General features: G+C 33.8%; 1 protein-coding gene across 5 annotated transcripts in view; it reads left to right on the top strand.

Annotated features, from left to right (window-relative positions):
- Positions 1-21,115, top strand: part of ADGRV1 (adhesion G protein-coupled receptor V1) — a 565,868-nt gene that overhangs the window by 58,323 nt on the left and 486,430 nt on the right. For 4 of the 5 annotated variants that reach the window (XM_032276299.1, XM_032276290.1, XM_032276304.1 and 1 more), the window contains exons 10-19: positions 3,501-3,677; positions 6,120-6,343; positions 11,019-11,145; positions 11,242-11,427; positions 12,198-12,378; positions 13,127-13,290; positions 14,390-14,513; positions 15,559-15,825; positions 19,674-19,800; positions 20,427-20,644. In XM_032276299.1, the coding sequence (XP_032132190.1) occupies positions 3,501-3,677; positions 6,120-6,343; positions 11,019-11,145; positions 11,242-11,427; positions 12,198-12,378; positions 13,127-13,290; positions 14,390-14,513; positions 15,559-15,825; positions 19,674-19,800; positions 20,427-20,644 (1,795 nt within the window). Of the gene's footprint in view, positions 1-3,500; positions 3,678-6,119; positions 6,344-7,653; positions 9,251-11,018; positions 11,146-11,241; positions 11,428-12,197; positions 12,379-13,126; positions 13,291-14,389; positions 14,514-15,558; positions 15,826-19,673; positions 19,801-20,426; positions 20,645-21,115 lie in introns of those variants that run through there. The other variant, XM_032276319.1, reaches the window with a different exon arrangement.

Here is a 21,115-nt window from a genome sequence, read left to right as displayed (position 1 = left end):
GTTCTGTCTGTGAGGATGACTCACTCTCTGGAGGACGCTTGGATTTTTCTTGAAGTGATAGGCATATGGAACACGGCTGTATTCACAATTACGTCTGGTTTGTCCTGTGGCTTGTGGATGCCAGGGGGTCTGGATCTGTGAAGTGAAATGCTACAATGGCCAAGCACATGACTGGGTCCCTTGTGAGCATTAAGTTAAAACAACTAGAATGCTGCCACCAGAACACATTTAGAGATATATTTAGAAACTAAAAATAACACCAAAACAAAAAAACTCTGGCTTTATGCCACAAAATGACATAATTTGTTTGCTTTTAAAAATTGATTTTATTAATGTGTAAATGCATCCTGATTTTACCAGTTCACACTTAGGGTAGCGTTCCTCAAATTTCAAGACTCTCTGGCATACAATTTGTTGAGTGGAGTTTCAGAATTTAATGGAATTTTTTGATGTGAGCACTTGTTTGTCTTCTCTGCTGTCAGGATCCTCAGGTTTCAGGATTTCAGAACATTCTTATAAGTATATGTTTAAGGGTTTTTTAGGGATTTTTTGGTGCCTAGCATTCTCCTTTCTGTTTGTCTCCAGTCTTGCATAATCTACAACTCATACAAGAACCAGATTATTAAAACAAGTGGAATGAGGCAAAGATTTTACACAGTTGCTTTTGCTTTCATAGAAGCCTGGGCATTCTGGCATCTCTAGAGTAGTTGCAGTGATGTGATAAGAGTTTGAGAATTGATGATGCAGAAATGTTGTTATGGAGTTACAGAGAACGTTTTTGTTGTCATGCTAGCTTTCTAATTTCTTTTCTCATAATGCCTCCAAACTAGTCTTTACTGTGGATAGAGACCCTTATATCTGTGCTAATATCAGTATCTTCTGTTAAACTTTTAATCTTTTGAAAAGGTCCAATATTTCTATCTAAGTAGCTACAGAGAATTCTTGTATAAGCACATCCTTATTAGAAACTTTCTACAAGTCAGATATTATCTTAGCTACTCAGCTTCAGTGTTCTATATAAACATACAGAATTAATTTTTTGATGACCCTTGGAAACTAAGAAAAAAGTTGAAGGAGGATGTAATTAATATCTGATTTTTGGTGATCCTGGGTTGGAAAGTTGCACCACTAATTTCACACTCAATTCTTTATATATCTCTCAATATAGTTAAAACACAAAGGTCTTACAGCGCAGTTAATTTAACACTTGTTTGGGGGAACAAGGCATTATTAGTCACTGACACAATTCATTGAGGTTCAAAACAGCTGTAGGTTCTGGAAGGCTGGTTGGAATAAAAGGTTTGTGTATTTTGCATAGTACATAATGGATGAGCAACTCAAGAATAGGAAGCCTCAGCCTCTGCATGCAAAGTTGATTGAAACTAAAGAAAGGAGAATTCTTTGGTCGCTCCTCATTCTTTAGTAACCCTCTCAGCTAAATACATTAGTCTGAGATGCAGCTTTTGGCAAGCATAGGGCTACTAATGTGCTGTCCCAGTGGCAAACTATCTGAAAGTAAAGAACGATTCTTTATGAATGAATAGAGCAATTTGATTTAGCAGATGGAACCCAGACAAAAAAAGGCTTATAGGCTAGGAAATAAGCCATGTACAATTAGCATCTTCTTTTCCATCAGTTCATTTCATAACCGTCTATAATTTCTATTTTTCAAAAATACTATAGGATTAATTCTGTAACATTTTTGATAAATGTAGGGAAATATGACTTATATTTTTATTTCTTTTTAGAAAGCTTTCAGTAAAAATATATCTTTTTTTTTCTTGATGTTTAGCACAGTATTATCAGGTTAGCTCTTTTTGAATATAAAGCAATGAGAATGTTCATTCACAAATATGTGCTAACTCATACATGACCAGTGTATTTTAGAAATATCTTTGCCTTATATTAATGCACACCATTATATTTATATACCATTGAAATATTTGTATTTTATTTATCTTTGTGCTATTTTGTACGATAAATAAATATGTATGTGTATATATATTCCTTTTCTCTAGAAATAATAAATAGTTAAAGTCACAGTTATGTGACTTTATTTATCTCTACATTTTATTTACATTGTAAAGTAAATGCAGTATACTGAAGATCACAGTTTATTTTATTTGGCTTCATCCATATGCCAATATTTGACAAAATTTATCAATCTAATTTTTTTCTTTTATTCAAATGAATATTTACCAAACCAAAATTGTTTATGTCTTTCTACAGTATATGATTTTTAAAGCAAAATGTGTGACACTTAAAAAACACCTTTACTTTTACTCATTAAAATGTACTATTCATCACAAAGTAGGAGGGAAATCAGTACCAGTCCTGTCCACTTGCGGAAAATCAATTTAAATCACAGGTTTACTGGTGGTTACTTAGTGTCATCACTTCAGCACTATAAAGCCTAACAGAGAGTTCTAAAGAGTGGGAGAGACAGGTTTTATTAAGTTAAAAATTGCATCTTATTTTAATAACTTAAAATTCCTATTGTTTTTGCAGTCCTGTAATGATTACCTATTCCTGCACTCTTGAAGCGAACACTGAGAGCATTGAGAAGTTAGATTTTGAAAAGTTGGAATATTTAAGATGTTGAATGTTTGTGATTTATCAGAATTCTTAATAGAGCTCAGATTGTGTAGAAGGGAGGAATTAACAAATATTTATTGTGAAGCTGCTGCAGTTTCAAGTCTATGTCAGGCCTGTGTCATGTATTGGGAAAATGCTGAAAAGGACACAGAATCACAAGAGCTCTACAGACCTGTTGGGAAGTAAAAATCTGGAATACATCAAATGATCATAAACCAGCAATTTGTAAAATTTGTAACTACAGGGACACTATATGTTATGCTTGCATGTTACACATTGCAGTTCATTAAATATAAAGATGCATGAAGTTATAAATGGAGTTCTGAGTGGTCTTCTGATACCGGATTTTGTCTGGAGGAGAAGGGAAATGGGTAATGATTGGAAGTGTGGATCAGTGGAAGACAGGAAGGTGACATGGACAACTTTCTGATATTTTGCTTTAAGGACAAGGTAGTTAGATGTAGGTTGCAAGGAGCAATAGCAGGTGGTGGCACTGGTGATAATACCAGTGAAGGGGCATGGAAGAGAGATAGTGATTTCTGTTTTGGACATTGTATATGTAAGGTGTTTGTGTGACATTTATACGATGTCTGGTGGCAGTTGGTTATAAAGATTTAGAATTAGAGGGAGAGATGCAGAGATTATTAAGGAGAGGGCATAAAATTATAAGATAAAGGAGTTAGGCAGACCGCTGGAGAATAATAAAAATTGAGGGGCAGAAATAGCTCCAGAGGCCAGCGAAGGAAGTGGAAAAGGGATGGTGAATTAAGGAGGAGGAGAATAACGTTGCCAAGTTATTGGTGACCTCTAACTATGCTTACTTTGTCGCCCCATGCTGTTAAGCCTTTTAAAAAATTTACTCTTCTATCAATTCTTATTACTTTTTGTTTATTTTTTTATTATAGTTGGAAACTGTAGAGTTGGTGAACATAATTCCCCCAATCCCACCCATAAGCCCTAGATTTGGGGAAATCTGGAATATTTCTTTACTGGTTACTCCAGCCATTGCAAATGGAGAAATTGGCTTTCTTAGCAATCTTCCAATTGTTTTGCATGAACCAGAAGATTTTGCTGCTGAAGTGGTAAGTAGGCTTTTTCTTATTGATGGGGCCTAAAATAGGATTAGCATATAGGGTTAACAGATCTTAAAAAGCTTCGTGGTGTACAACAAGCTTTCCATATGTCATTTGACATAGGTAACTAATGAGTATGTGATTTTTCCATCCTCTTTTGCAATATTAGATAGAATGAAATTAGAGTTAATTGCTCAGAGTGAGTGTAGGATATTTTGATGTGACAGCTTTCAGATAGTTCTGTGACATTCGATACAGTGGTAGCCAAACATAAACTTTTTTTTCTTTTTTTCTTTTTTTTTTTTTTGAGAGGAGATTTCACTCTTTCACCCAGGCTGTGCAGTGGTGCGATCTTGGCTCACTGCAACCTCCACCTCAGGCTCAGTTGAACTTCCCACCTCAACCTCCCCAGTAGCTGAGACTACAGGTGTGTGCCACCACTTCCAGCTATTTTTTTTTTTTTTTATTTTTAGTAAAGATGAATGTTTTGTCATGTTGCCCAGTTTGGTCCCCAACTCCTGAGCTCAAGTGGTCCACCTCCCTTGGCCTCCCAAAGTGATGGGATTATAGGTATGAGCCATCGTGCCTGCACTATAAATCTTTTTTTTTTTTTTTTTTTCTTAATAGCCAAGACGTGGTACCATAGGTATGCTTGATGTACTCCATTTCTGAGCATTCCATATGTTTGGGTTGGAGTGATGTGGCCGGCTTGGGCCTTAATGCTTGATAGTCGAAATGATGGTGGTAAAGTTGTGGAATGCTAAATCTAAGAATTTTTAATTTTATATATTTCTACATTATATATACATTTTTACATATAAACATATAAAAAATTCACATACACAGCACCCCATCCCTCCCCTTGCCCCCACCACTACATACCCTGGTTGAATTTTTCCCAAACTTCCATCTATTTAGGGATGGCTCTTCCTTCAGCCTTACCATTGCCTGAGTCATAATCTGTCCCTGAGACCTTCTCCAAGTCCCCCACACTTAAATTTGACTTAAACCGAGTTGAGATTTAGATCAGAAAGGAGGAGAGTTTTTGTTATCAAAGCTTTATATTAAAATATGGTGACCTCAATTTCCGTTGTATATTAGCTTCTACAAATGGACAGAGAAGTTTCATTTTTCAAGATGGTTTTGATTTTTCATGCTTTTTTTCTGAATACACTCTTGTCGAAAGGTTAGTTTGCTCTCAAAGAGTATATTGCTTTTATTTATCTTAGAAAGCTGTAAATTTACCATTTCATATTTTTTCCTTAAGAAAAATTAGCTTTTAGGAAGGTTTGAGCTCCTTGAACCTGCATTCTTCGCCTCTTGGGAAACAGCAGAAAAACTAGGAGTTTTCCTTTGTTTGTTCAGATACAGCCTGGACAATGCCCACTCGCTCGAGGTGATTTAGGACCCTGCCCTCTGTTACTTCTTTTGTCTTCCCTAAGAATCTTTCCTCACTAGTTTCGCATTCTGACCATTGTAAGTTGAAGTAGCAGAATTATTAATGGTGAAAATATCTTGGTTTTTTTTCCAAGATGAGTTTAAAGGGCAAATTAAGAAAAAAAAACAGAGGATACTCCTCTTTTAGGAGCATAAAAAGAATAGCGTAATCTACCATTAAATATTCCTTTATATTCTTCTTTTGAAAAAACTTCATCATAATCTGTAGTGATCTTTTTATTATATATTTTTAAAGTGTACTGTCCTTGATTGAAACTACCAAATAGTTTGTTTCAGAATTATTATAATAGCTTCCATTTATTTAGCTTTATACTCTAGAGAGGCACTGTTCTAGATACTTTACTTAAACAACTCCTAATCATCACCACAAACTTGCAAAATAGGAAATCATTAGCTTTATTTCATATGAGAAAATTGGGATCAGAGAAGTTAAGTAACTTGCTCAAGGTAATCCACAGTCATGATATCATAAGTATCTGATTTTTTTTTCTATGGTGTTTGTCCTATTAGTTAGAAACATTTAAAAAAAATTTTTGCCCCATCACTTAGGATGTATTTTACATGACATATAGTTTTCCAGTTTTAATCACTGGAGTTTATTTTTCACTTTACATTGTGATAGCAATTCTATTTTCAGAGAGCCTCTAATGGAAATTTATTATTTAGGAAGATTACTCAATGTTTTTCACAATTCTATGTCTTTTAAAATATTTGTCTTTTATTAAGACAAATCCAGATTAGACACATTTTTGGGTGAGGGTAATTTTGTATGTAAATTTGATTAGCAAAAATTAATACAAATATGTCTAAGTTTATTTCCATGCTTAGAGGATCGTTTGGTTGAGTTTTAATGCATTTAATAGTTCACTTCTCTATGTAGAATACATATGTTCACACACTAATATATGTACAAACTAATAGCAGTAGCACAGCTTATATAATTTGTGAGCATGTATTTTAGAACAAATTATCCTGTTCTTTTCTTTTTATAAGGTATATATACCCTTACATCGGGATGGAACTGATGGCCAGGCTACTGTCTACTGGAGTTTGAAGCCCTCTGGCTTTAATTCAAAATCAGTGACCGCAGATGATATAGGTCCCTTTAATGGTTCTGTTTTGTTTTTATCTGGGCAAAGTGACACAACAATCAACATTACTGTCAAAGGTGATGACATACCGGAAATGAATGAAACCGTAACACTTTCCCTAGACAGGTAATAACCCATTTAGGTATATTCAGTAGCATTTATGTTTGTGTTCTCTTTAATAACTTTGATTTTTGTTTTATTCTATTTTTCTATATAAAGTTAAAAAAAAGCAAATAGGGTCATACTGGCCTTCAGACTTTTTTTGTTATTTATTGATGGCTTCTGATTAGACTATGAGTGTAATTATATCCTTCAGTGAATTTTTACCCTGCTATTTCTTGTGAAGAAGCTCTACAGAGAGAATTTATGGAAGGTATCGGATAAATATGAAATGTAGCTAATATTTTGTTATATTAAAAGAAAAAGCCCCAGCAAATCTAAAATGTTAGGTTAAGCAAACAGTTCTGCTGGCTTTATGCTCAACAGAAAAGAAGATTAGAGCTTGGGAGTAAAAAGAAAACATTAATCTTCATATAATGAAATTCTCTTTTTTACACAGAACTTAAACATTGATTTTATGACTATTTTCTAAAGAATCAAAAATTGCACAAATTTAAGAGATACCTTTATAGTAATAAATAATAAGAATTGACCTAGCATTTCTCAGTGGGTAATTTATATTAAGAAAATTTCACAATCTCTCAAAGAGCTTTTTTTCCCCAGTAATTCAGAAAATTCTCTATAAATATATAAAATACTGTGTTTAATGATTTAATGATTTTAAGAAATCAGAATCAGCCTTCTCTCTAACACAAGTCTCTTTATGTGAAAGTTGATGCATATTAGAGAAAGTTACTGTGACTTGAGGGCTTTGTGCAATTCATATTTAGAAACAACAAAATTCACAGATAAATTTAAGGAACATTTTGTGTTATATTATTCAGTACTAAAGTAGTAAAAGTTATTTTATATAATCCCTGGATTTCTCTATATCACTGTCTTTTAGGTTTTTCTTTGTAGGCATTTTGTCTAAACACATTTAAAAAATCTGATGAGTAACTGATTTTTATTTTTATGTGAAAGAAAAATATGGAATGTAGATAATAAATTATTGAATGTCCACTGTTCCTTTTGCTTTCCTTCAAAACCATATTGTGTTTACTTACTTTCTTACATGAGGTGTAAAACAAAACAACCATAATCCCAAGCAAACAAAAACACCCCAAAGCAAAAACCAATTTACAACATATGCGCGCACACACACACACACACACACACACACACACACACACACACACACAGAGAGAGGCTAGATAACATGATTTTAATATATGTTTTAGGTTTAAATCTTAAGAAAAGGCATTTCATACAATCAAAAATCAGTAAAATCTAATGAAAATTGGAAATTATTTTTTTTCATTTTTGTCTTTTTTCATTAAGTAAAGCATTAAGTCTGAGCATTCAGTGGACAACCTTGAAAATAACTAAAGAAAAAGAAGCCGTGATTATAAACCAATGCTGTAGTAATCCATAGAAACTTTGTTAGCTGACAGTTTGTACTCTCAACTAAATGTTTAAAGAATTATTTAGATTATCCATCTGCAAATTGATAGTGACTATTCTTTATATTCTTTCAAAATATTCATTTTTAACATTATCATGTAAACATTTTAAATTAAGTATAATTTTTAAGGGTTTCTTTTGTTCTTACTTTTATTTCTGCCTCCTATGGGTAAAAATAGTACATAAGGAAGTACAAATCATAAGGTAGAAAATTTCAGAAATTATTGGTTCTTTTCAAATAGAGAAAATTAATTCAAATGTATATTAAAATGTTTTAATTTGATTAGTAATTGGTGCATACTTGCATTATCTCAATTGTGTGTGAACAAGAATGACAAAATTTGAGTGTTCAGACACATTTAGTTATGTAAAATAAAATCTAGATCGCATATTTTATCAAAAACTTCCTCTTAATTTTGCAAATTTTTAACAAAGTTTGAGTGAAAGAATAAATGAATGCTACTGTGATTATAATAAACCCCAATATTGCAATAAAATAGTTAACAGTTTATTGTGATAACAGTTTATAATTTTCTGTCAATGTCAAATCCAAGTTCAAATTCTCTGTATTTCAACTAACTTTAGACAAAAGTTGCCCTGATACTAAAAAATTTGTGGTGGTTTCAAATACCATGTTGGGTAAAAATATTCTATTTAGTTTTCCTCAAATCACAAACAATTTCATTATGCCAGTTTATTTCAGAGAATTTGGATATATGTGGTATATAACCCTATATTTATAAATGATACATTTGACTTTAAAAATGAAGCTCTAGGGCTCTACATTTTGACATATTCTTTCAAGCCTGTTTGAAAATGACAAACAGTGGGGATTTGGAAAAGTGTTTTGGTTTCCTGATGCAAAGTTGTATTTAAGTAATATTTGGCATAATTAAATGATATAATTATATGGCTTCTTCAGTATATTCCTGTGCAAATGATATAAGATATACATTTCTCTAGTTACAGAGTTTTGTTTTTTCTAACTCAAAGAACAACTGGCTTTAGATCTGAGACTAGAGGTTTTTATTTTTTTTAAACCTAATTAAAGCTACTAAGTAATTACAAGCAGGGCTGAATGAAATTTGTTCAGCTGCTGCGGTTTGTGAGCCTGTACAGTGCTTGGCAGGCCCAAGCGCCTTGGAGGAGGCCTGGAAAGGAATGTCTTGAATGGGTCTTGACATGCTAGCTAGCCATGGGGTCTTCTTCCATAAGTGGGAACTGCTGAACCTCTTGCTAGCATTTGTCAATAGCAAAGAATTCAGGGTGCAGAGTTCCCATAAAACGAACATTACTAGCTCTTGGGAAAAAAAGGAAGGCTTTCTTTAGCTTTATTTTTCTCTTGCCATTCTAAATTTCTAGCAGTATTAGTGAGATTTTGGCAAATGATACCCTGCCTCCTTTTCCCCCCTCCCACACTTCTTTCTGCGTTGACAGGGTAGAAACTGAAAGGTTTGTCGTGTATTTTGGGTAAGTGTACAAAATAATACCTTGTTTGTGGTGATTTAGTATTTTGTTTTGCAAGTGATCATTTTTGGACAAAGCTGCTCTTCTGCATGATTACAGGTCTTGGGAAATTTTGCTTGTCCACCTGGATGTGCATGCTTTGTGTGCAGTTTCATTTTCTAATGATAAGAGGAGTTTACACAAAGTTATTTATTTTTGGTCCTAAGAGTTTTGCACTGCGAATGCATTTAAAGTATTTGTTAAGAAGTTTGACAATTAGTGCAATCACATTTAGAGGATCTTAAAATTAACTTTCCTTGTAGGTACACATAACCTCAAGAATAATTATTGTGCTGTACTTCTGAAATTTTTACCCAACATCTTTTATGAATCTTGTAGCTGAACAGAGAAGTAGCAATCAATTATCTGAATTGTTTCATTGGTTTTCTGAGTACATCCAAGATACAGTTTCTTGCTTATATCTCAGAGCTGTATACAGAACTTTTCAGAATTTGCATTTCACATAAGGGTAGCATATTTTAAGTAAGTGTAAAAATAAATTTGTTAATGTTCAGAATGGATTTTTATATTTTACATTCTGATTAGTTTTTTGTTTCCTGGCTTATGTGGATATAAAAAATTTTAATTAATGAGGCTATTGATGTAAATGATGGACAAATTTGCTATGAAAATCATATGATTCTTTTAACAATACAAAATGACTCCCCTATTATTTAGACTCTCTCTTCTGTGGCTATTAGCATGCTAGATATTATCAGATTTCTAAAAACTGGGAAGCATTGTTAATTCAGACTCTCTGTTAAATAGGAAGTGAGCTTTTTTTTTCCTACACATTTCTGCATACGAATTGTGGTTTCATTGTGATTTGAAGTCTGAGCATGAGTACATTTTTGGTTCAATAGGAGGTGACATTTGGAAAGGTTTAGAGCAGCCTGCAGGATTGATAATTCTTAAGAGCCTGCTGGCTTTTAAGCCCTCAGAGCCTTGCAGTCCAAGTCCCTTTGATCATTCTAATTATGGTCTGAATGTTAAAACCAGAAATAATATAAAAAAAAAAAAACATACTGTTTTCATATGTTTTTTGGAGATATGTAGGAATTGGTATAACACGTCATGCATCTCAGATCTATTCTATTCTTGTTTTTCTTATATGCCTACATTTTCTTTTACACTAGAAGAAAAAAAGCATGGGTTTAAAATTAAAGAGAATAGAAGGCATTTGAAACCACAACGTATTCCTAAAAATTAATCATAATTGTGTTTATTTCTTTTATCAGCGTGGCTTGCTTTAGTCCATTTAGTTATCTAGCTATTATGTCCTCTATTCAGTTAGTATAATCTTATGTAATGAGTTTAAAAAATAAATTCAAGTGTATGTAAAATCGAAACAATTATGTTTTAAGATATCTTCTAACTACATGTTACAAATTAAATTTTTCTAAAACTGGGATCAAATCTGCAAATTTTGATACTTTATATAAATAAAATATATTGAGAACCTTTGGTTACAATATTCTTGGTGTACATATGTAGTGTTTAGTAATAAAAAAGATATAGTGAATTCAGAAATAGAAGTTCTTTCATAACTGTTTTGAGTAAAACTCTTTTGATTTTAAATGATTTCAACACACATAAATGCATGTAAGGTCTAATTCCTAATAGCCTTCCTTTTCATTATCTAGAAGAGTTGTAAATACTGCTTTAAAAGCCTGCAAAATTCAGAAGTAAGCCTGTAAGTAGTGGTTGCCATTTTTTCCTCTGACTTCTCTAGGGTTAACGTGGAAAATCAAGTGCTGAAATCTGGATATACTAGCTGTGACCTAATTATTTTGGAAAATGATGACCCTGGGGGAGTTTTTGAATTTTCTCCTGCTTCCAGAGGACCCTATGTTATAAAAGTAAGTATGGAAAAAACTTCCATTTATTCCCTGCTCACAACTTCAGAAGAATGATCTCAAAGGGTTTCAACTTTTGTGGATTTTTTTTTTTTAAAGGAAGGAGAATCTGTAGAGCTCCACATCATCCGATCGAGGGGATCCCTTGTTAAGCAGTTTCTACACTACCGAGTAGAGCCAAGAGATAGCAATGAATTCTATGGAAACACGGGAGTGCTAGAATTTAAACCTGGAGAAAGGGAGATAGTGATCACCTTACTAGCAAGATTGGATGGAATACCAGAGGTATGGGATTTTATTTTTTCTTTGTATTTCTCTGTAATATTGATAGTATTTGGTATATTATGAATATAAATATTTTGAACATTGGCAAGGAGACAGTAAAGAGGTGGGCAAGAAAAGATTAAGAAGTACATAGATTTGGAAAATTTTTAACAAAAGGTTAAAAAATGAAGACTCATTCAAATTAAAATGGTGTATTTTTGTCCCACATAAAAAAATACCATATAATTTTAGACTTTCAGTGTATGATCAGTTTTCATCTCCCTTTAGCTTTATTCATGTTAAGGCTTCCTTTAGGTAATATGTATTGACTGAACTTTTAATGATGTGATTTTAAACTGAAGAAATTCTGCTGTAGAATTACTTTGTTGAAAAAAAGAAATTTGAGTTTTATATTAATGGAACCAAGTATAGTTCCATTATGCTTACTCACCAATGCATGTGTAGCTCTTAAATTAATTTTATTTTATTCACTCTTGTAAGTTTAAATGACTAGATCATCAGGGATAATATTCAGTTTTCTTATCATTTCAGAGTATTATCATTGTTTCTCTCTGTCTCTTTTCGGAGAATGTATACATATTTTTGGTATCTCTCTTAATTGACAGGAAAATGTTAATTTTTTAAGGAATAGTATCACCTCTTTTGTCCTTTTAGTGAGTTATACATTTCTGAAAATTTGAGAATATAATATTCTTGAATATTTATAGTTTTTAATTTGTTTTGAAAATGTCAACTTTATAATTTCCCCACTTTTGATGCATTCATTTTAGTTGGATGAACACTACTGGGTAGTCCTCAGCAGCCATGGAGAACGGGAAAGCAAGTTGGGAAGTGCTACCATTGTCAATATAACGATTCTGAAAAATGATGATCCTCATGGGATTATAGAATTTGTTTCTGATGATCTAATTGTGATGATAAATGAAAGCAAAGGAGATGATATCTATAGTGGTAATTTATTCTGTATCTTATATTGTATTTCTGTGTACTGAAGAAGAAATATATATATATATATATATATATATATATATATATATTTTAGTTATTTCGTTATTAGCTAGTTATTTCCAGTTGCTCACCCTGCCTTAGAAATTCCACATAGTGAAGAATTTTTTTTGGAGTCATATTTAGGATCATGATTTATATTTCTTACATAGTATTGTGATGGTACTGATGACTTCAGTTATATTTTGATACTAATTAAACATCTGCAGTGCAACTCAAACACCCAAGCACAAGTCCATCCAAATACGGAGAACCTTAAAACTAAGAACTATTGCTAGGAAACTATTGAGGTGACAGGAAATGATAAATATTTTATTTTTAGAGCAGTGTCTGTCTGGGTAAGGAAATCACACTTGAGCTGGCAGCTTTCTGTAACTGCTTTTAGCAGATATCCTTACAGGACTTTATGATAGGTGTGCCTAATTTATTATCATTCTGTTTCCCATGCCAACTGACTTCTGAAATCCCAAACTAGAAAAGGTTGAGTCCATTTATTCTATTAATTATATACCTACAGAGGGAGGAACAGGCTAATATATTTTTATATGTACCTTAAAAGCTGTGTTAAGCAAATAGTTGGCGTTTATTAAAAAGAAGTGTTGTTTTTATTTTTGTTTATTTGACCAATTTCTTTACTCATCATTTTAAATTTAGTTATGTATTCATATGTAATAAGTATGTTTCTGTTTTGCAGCTCTTTATGATGTAGTAAGAAATCGAGGCAACTTTGGTGATGTTAGTGTATCATGGGTGGTTAGTCCAGACTTTACGCAAGATGTATTTCCCATACAAGGGATTATTGTCTTTGGAGATAAGGAATTTTCAAAAAATATCACAATTTACTCCCTTCCAGATGAGGTAAATATTGCATATAACTTTCTGCCTTACTTGTGGTAGTTGCTCAATAATAATTTTTTTATTAAATAATTAAACACCTGGTAGTATATTTTGTGATAAAAGTTTGTGATAAAGAACTCAGGTGTGACAGTGTCTGACCGTAAGCCAAAAGAGCAGTATTATTTTTTTGTTTCTCTGAAGGCATGTTGAACTCTAGAACTGACAGTGGTCAGTGACATTGCTCATGTATCCAGTATCAGGGATTCTTAGTTGTGGAAGAGGTGAAGCCCTCGGCTTGTATTTAGTCCCTTTGAAGGCAAGGCCATCTATCAAGCGTTCTATGGTTCAGTCTCAGCATCAAGACACGGGGCCATATGAGTCATGGACCAAACATGGTGTTTTTTCTTTCTGATAGTAAAGAGAAAGATCTTAGTAACAACAGGGAGTAAACCTGTCTGTGGAGAGCGGCACTTAGAACAGCTATGGAGGACGGTCCCCTTTCCCTCAGACCCATTCCTCAAGAGACAAAATTCTAACACCCTTTCTGTTTTGTTTGGGGGAGAACACCAGTTCAGAGGGATGAAGTGAAAAATAAACTGTTCACCTGAGGATCCATTTAGGCTTAGAAATATGGGGAATCAAATCTTGTTAGGGCATGGAGTAAGGCCTGTATGAACTATGCAGGTGAAACTTTAGTAAGCTTTGTTAAGAGGACTTGTGAGCTTGCTGAGCTTTAGTTACTATGAAAAACTCTGCTCTAAGTGTTCAAAAAGTTATTTTTATGTTTCATCTTAAAAATCAACATGTTTCCCATTTTCCTACAGAAGTAATATAACCTCTTTGGTATATCTGTTTTTAGCTTATATAAGGTAAAATATCTATATTTCCATTAAATTTCATAGTCTAAATAAAGTGGCTGTTTGTATGAATGCAGATGAAAATAGTTTTGGGGGTGGTCTGAGTTTTATCTGAGTATGTTAGGGAAGGTTTTGCCTCAGAAAAGGAAATGAATAATAGTAGTATTAATGGTGCTTTAAAAAAAAACTCAATAATTTAAGAATATATAATATAATTTATATGTATAAGTCACCTGACTTAAAACATGTAACATTTTCCAAAGATTCCAGAAGAAATGGAAGAATTTACCATTATCCTACTGAATGCCACTGGAGGAGCTAAAGTGGGAAACAGAACAACTGCAACTCTGAGGATTAGAAGAAATGATGACCCTATTTATTTTGCAGGTGGTATTGCTATCTTACTTGAATGAGCTTACATATTTCTTAAGCAGTGTATATATATGTATATATATATACACACACACACACACACACATATAGCAGTTTTCACTGAACATTTTCAATAAAGCACAATTGATGCTTGTTTAAATAGGATTTTATGATTCATTTGAGGGTTGTTATTTAATCTATTCGAAGTTTTAACAAATACTTTTAAAAAATTTCTGAAGCAAAGGAAAATAAGTACTGTTTTGTTACCATTTTCCCCCCTCACATTTATGAGTATTTTTTTTCTTTTGTGCAGAAAATAACGCTTCTCCATGTGATTCTTCTAATACACAGTCTAGCTGGTTCAGGGCAAGATTATGTATTAGAAGGACCTGAGTATTATGCCTAATGGATGGCTATGTACTATAAAAACTAATGTTTAATGGAAATATTAATTAAAGTTTTTTCATTTTGCCACTTTAACGCTTTATTTAGAGCTGTCTTTTGCTACCCGAAGCATCTTTTAGTTTTGTTTATGAAACGGTTTATGTCTAATTCTTTCTTGAATCCTTTTTGTCATCTATACATAGGTTAATTTACCAAATGCAGGAATCTTTTAAACCTTTTATATTTTATTGAGTCACATTCTTAACCTTCAGTTAATGTGTACTTAATGGAATTAGCCTTGTGTTCAAACTTCTGGTAACTGCTGTGACAAATATAAAACATAAGACCTCTGGGCCTGTTCTCAAGGAAGTTAAATCGTCAACTTGGAAATGAGATTTATGAAATAATAGGCAAAGGATTTGAAATAGCATGCAATTTGGTGACAAATTCAATGTTGAAGATAATGAATTTTTTAGGAATTAAGGCAAGAGGACAACCATTGGCTGTTGAAGTAATCAGAGGGGACTCATGTCAGAGTTGGGAACAGAGCTAATTATTTTAGCAAAGACATGGTAGAAGGCTTCTCTCATGGAGCACAGGGAGAAGCACAATGTGATCTGAAAATATGTGATGGAATCAGAAAAACTCACGTGTTCTTTCTTTCTGGATATTTCAGAACCTCGTGTAGTGAGGGTTCAGGAAGGTGAGACTGCCAACTTTACAGTCCTCAGAAATGGATCTATTGATGGGACTTGCACAGTCCAGTATGCTACCATGGATGGGAAGGCTACTGCAAGAGAGAGAGATTTTGTTCCTGTTGAAAAAGGAGAAATGCTCATTTTTGAGATTGGAAGTAGAGAGCAGAGCATATCCATATTTGTTAATGAAGATGGTATCCCAGAAACAGATGAGCCTTTTTATATCACCCTCTTTAATTCAACAGGTAAGTAAATTATACTTTTTTATGGCAGATCTGCCACCGTGCTTTAATAAGGTGAAGTTAAGCACTACTGTCCAATAATGGGGACGAGCAGGGCCTAACTATATTTGTACTGTTCAAGGGCAAAATTGTTTCATTGCTTTCTTGAGAAATGGGGTGAGGAATATATGTGTTGAGCATTTATGTATTTAGCATACCTGATGGCATCCTTTTAAACCTTCTCTTACAATATGGCACAAATAGAAAATTCTGATATACAAGGAAGTGAATTCTTACTGCTAAAAGTAACAGGCCTTAGGCAGCTTCCCTAGGCATTGCTTAGTCACCCAGCCACTTAAGGGATGGGTATCCTGTAGCATTTTCCTTGGAGCAGGGTGCTGGCACACTTGGTTGGGAAGCTTAATTCTGTAGGCAGCTAACTTCAACTGTTTGATAATTCTCTGGAACCATGGCCAGAATGAATGACAATTTGCAAGGGAAAAAGATGTGCTTGTCCTTCTTCTCCATACTATAAATGAAACAGGATGTTTTGACCCCACTCTTTGGGATTTGAGAATGTTTGGGCTCTTTCATCCGTAAATTGGAAAGGCCTATAGCTTCTCTTGATATTTCTTTTTTTTTTCCCCTTGAACCTTTTGAGAGTAAGTTAAAGATATGATGCCCCATCACCCTGAATACAATAGTGTGTGTTCTCCCACAGAGATGCCGTCATGAGCTCTAATGTTTGCATCAGGTCGCTGTGGTGCCCTACCTGCCACCCCCAGTGGATTGCCAACATTGTGTTCCACCTTGTGCCTTTTGGACTAAAAGATTTAGAAAGAGAAAGAGAAAGAGATCTCTTAATTACTGTTTTAGCTGTGTTTTTCATTCTCCCTATCTCTTTGACCTTCTTGATTGCTGTCTCTCTTTCTATTCCCCTTCCTCTTTTTCTCCTTTTGTTTTTCTCTGCCTCTCATTTTTCACATAGCTTAACTAAGAAAACACACAAAAAAGTTAAAACTAAAAGCTATTATCTTGTGAGGAAAATTTGACTTTGTAGGAAAAAGCCACAAGGGCATGGCTGCCTTGGTGGCTCATACCTGTAATCCCAGCACTTTGGGAGGCCAGGGCGGGGGGATCATGAGGCCAAGAGATCAAGACCATCCTGGCCAACATGGTGAAACCCCATCTCTACTAAAAATACAAAAAAAAAAAATTAGCTGGGTATGGTGGGACATGCCTGTAGTCCCAGCTGCTCAGGAGGCTGAGGCAGGAGAATTGCTTAAAACTGGAAAATGGAAATTGCAGTGAGCCGGGATTGCGCCACCGCACTCCAGCCTGGTGATAGAGTGAGACACCGTCACAAAAACAAAAACAAAAACAAACAAACAAAAAGCCACAAGGGCAATTTCACAATTGCAATAAACATCTTCAGATCTTATGTAGACTAAAAATATTTGGCGAATCCAATCATGAAGTTTAAATGAAAGGAATTGCTACAGATAAAAATAATTTTAGTGAAGTAAAAGTGGAAAACAAAGTTTTACTGTGAAGTATAGAAAAGTGATGATGGAGTGACAATATCTTAATAGAATTTACTCTAGAAATACTTGATGATATTTATCAGTGTGATTCTGGTAAAAATTTTTATCTCAAAAAAGTCACTGTGGTTAAACTATCATTAGGAAAAAAATGCCAATGTGGTTAAATAATGAATGAAACATTCTGAACCTCTTGTGAAGAGTATGGAAATTGACTTTTTTATTTTTTTTTTGAGATGGAATCTCACTCTGTCACCCAGGCTGGAGTGCAGTGGTGTGATTTCGGCTCACTGCAACCTCTGCCTCCCAGGTTCAAGTCCTGCCTCGGCCTCCTGAGTAGCTGAGACTATTGGCTGGTACCACCACACCTGGCTAATGTTTGTATTTTTAGTAGACACAGGGTTTCGATATGTTGGCCAGGCTGGCCTAGAACTCCTGACCCCAAGCAATCCGCCCACCTGGGCCTCCCAGAGTGCTGGGATTACAGGTGTGAGCCATTGTGCCCAGCTGGAAATTGGCTCTTGAAAAAGAGTTTAATTAGTTTTTTCTGTGAAATATGTCACTGCAGAAATATATATATACATATATGTGTATGTGTGTATGTGTATCTATGTGTGTGTGTGTGTGTGTGTGTGTGTGTATATATATATATATCATTTGATTTTGAGAGAAAGAGAGAGGGAGAACACAAGATGTGATTGGGTTATTGGCCTGTGGTATGTGTGTTACCTGTACTGCTGCTGCATTTGACTTTAATATTTTTTCAGAAATGATGGCATTTGAGAATCCAATTGCTTTAGTTAAGAAGGCTCAGATGACAAAAATCTCTAGAACTTGTAATAGCTCTTTTCCTCTTTTTCTTTCCTCCATTATGATATGGAAACATCAAAGACTTGTGGGGCCCATGATGGGACTCTGTAGAGGCAGCATCTCTGACATGACCTAGTGCTGGCAGTGGCTGTTTAGCCTGATACTTATCATTTAGAGCATATGCTCTGATATTGAATCAAAGGATATGGCCATCCTTCAAGCCCTTGTTAAATATTCCCAGTTCATCTAATAGAGAAACAGAATGAATTTTCAGCACCACCTGGGACATGTTGCATTACAAATGCACGTGATAATAGAACCCTGCCCAAGTTAGGTTTTATTATTTTTGTTAGATTTTATTACATGCTCTTTATTTATTGTCAGCATTTTCTACACGATGATTTACCATTTTTATGTCTTTTTTCTATTGAATTTTCAAGTGAAGTTGAGTACAGTAATATATTTGTATAAATTTTTTTGATGAGCTGGTTTGCTATATATAATTTGTTTCTATAATTTTAGCTGTAGGTGTTGTATACATCTAATTTTGAAAGTGTTAGTTGCATCAGTTCATCAATAAATAAATTCTGTGCACCAGTTACTGAGCATCTATTATTTTCAGGGCATGGAATTGAATAAGAATCATTTGTCCAAGGACCATATAGTAAAATTTTGTGTGTATATCTGTATGTGTATGTGTGTCCCAGTATAATATGATCATTGTTATGATAGACTGACAAAGAGCAAAGTGCCATAAGAGCACACTGGAGAGGCGCTTTGCTTAATTTGGGGATTCAAGGAATAATTCCTGGAAGACTTGTTGCTTGAGGTGGGTTTTCAGGAGTGATAAGTTAGGTGAGTGAAGATGGGAAGGACTTGCTCCCCTATGCAACAGCTGGAGTAAAGATGAAGAGATAAGGACCTCAGGGAAGTAGCAGTGCTAACATGCTGTGCAAAGAACTGGAGTAGAAAGGAAGCAAGCTCAAAACCGTGGTCATTGCTTTGTTCTATGTAGAACCAGATCAAACTTCACTGCCTGAAGGCAGAGATGTAAAGGGGAACGCTCAGGTCAGTGATTCCAGTGAACATGGACAGTAGTATTTTTATGTTATCGAGTAATCCTTTATTAGTTTTATGAAATAAAAGAATATCCCTCAAAAATTTGAAATTAGAAGAAATTATATTTTTGATTTCTAATTAAGCTATTGAAGCTATATTTGTATTTGAAGAAAAGTGAGTTTTTCAATAAAATAGTTCATTTGTAACTAAAAAACAAAATAGGAGCTATTTTATCTTGAATTTATGTAGCCATCTCTTTGTATGTATGTTTGTATATATGTGTGTGTACATAAACATCTTGGAAATATGGAGCAGTATTTTGCATTTGTTTGTATGACCTGCAGTGAGGAATTCTTGCTAAAAATTTGAGCTGAATTATAAACTTTCTTAATTAAAATATATATATATTTAATAGTAAGTTAGCTACTCTCTGTTATTTTGACTTTTCTATTTTTAATTTAGGTGATACAGTAGTATATCAATATGGAGTAGCTACAGTAATAATTGAAGCTAATGATGATCCAAATGGCATTTTTTCTTTGGAGCCCATAGACAAAGCAGTGGAAGAAGGAAAGACTAATGCATTTTGGTAAGCATATTTAGAGAAGGCAAATTTAAAATTGAATGAAATAAAATAAAACCATTAAGTATGTGAAAAACTGAAATATTGTTAATCCTTCAAAATTTAATAATTTAAGAATTGAGTAATTTCAAAGTTGGCTGTCTGAATGAGTGGTAAACTTTGTTTATGCTGTTGCCACTTATCTTAAAAAAAAAAAAAAACAACTTCAGCTGGCAAGCAGAAATTATTCTCCCCACCTCCCTCATTCAAACTTCAATCCTTCACGAGACTGAGAAGCTTGAATTATCCAAGATCTTTAGGAACTCCTCTCTCAGATGATATGTAACTGCTTCCACCCTGTACTTTGCTTTGGGAAAACTTTTGACAACTGTCATGTAGTATTTTGTGATGGAGCTTGGAAGTTATCTTTCAGTTTGGATTTGAAGGCAAGACTTTTAAGACTGCTTCTCTTTATTAACGTTCTACCTCATTCTTCTCTTCCCATGAAATTCTTCATAGTTTGCATAGTAGAACTAGCTGGGTTGTTTATTGAAAGATGATAGATAGTAAAAATGTTTCCTTGATTAACACCGGAAGCTCTCATTAGACAGTAAGATCCGCTACTTATAAATTTTCTTTAATTTATTTCATAGGATTTTGAGACACCAAGGATGCTTTGGCAGTGTTTCTGTGTCTTGGCAGCTCTTTCAGAATGGTTCCGCTTTGCAGCCTGGACAGGAGTTCTATGAAACTTCAGGAGCTGTTAACTTCATGGAGGGAGAAGAAGCAAAACCGATCGTTCTCCATGCTTTTCCAGATGAAATTCCTGAATTCAATGAATTTTATATTTTAAAACTTGTAAACATTTCAGGTACTGTGTTTTTCCGTGTGTTATTTTATTTCCATGTCTTATTTTTACTAAATTTTATATTTTATACTTGAATAATTAAAGCCGTATACAAAATGCAATTGGTAAAGCATTTGTGTCATGACTATCTGATTTGAAATGTCAAACCCTTCTTGATTCAAGTGTTATTCTTAACATTCACTTTTCTGATAACTTAGTTTAGTTCAGGTTTAGGGATGGAGGCCACATCCATCCTCTAACTTGCAAATAGACTTTCTGCACACCAAGTATAGTGTCTTCAATAAGACATAATGGAAAGTAGGAGATAAAGATTCATGGAAGCTTAAAGCTTGATCTTTGTGTCATAATTTAAGCAATGAATTTTTGCATCACTTTTGGTTTTAAGCACAGAATCAAACCTTTCTAGTTCATATGCTCTTCTCAGGCTTGACTGATTATCAATAAAATTGTGCTGAGCTAATATTATTTTATTTC

This window comes from Sapajus apella, unplaced genomic scaffold (assembly GCF_009761245.1).
Source record: "Sapajus apella isolate SASKATOON/1434 unplaced genomic scaffold, GSC_monkey_1.0 scaffold1, whole genome shotgun sequence".
Classification (NCBI taxonomy): domain Eukaryota; kingdom Metazoa; phylum Chordata; class Mammalia; order Primates; family Cebidae; genus Sapajus; species Sapajus apella.
Note: the sequence above shows the minus strand (reverse complement) of the source record. Positions and strands in the feature narration are given on the sequence as shown.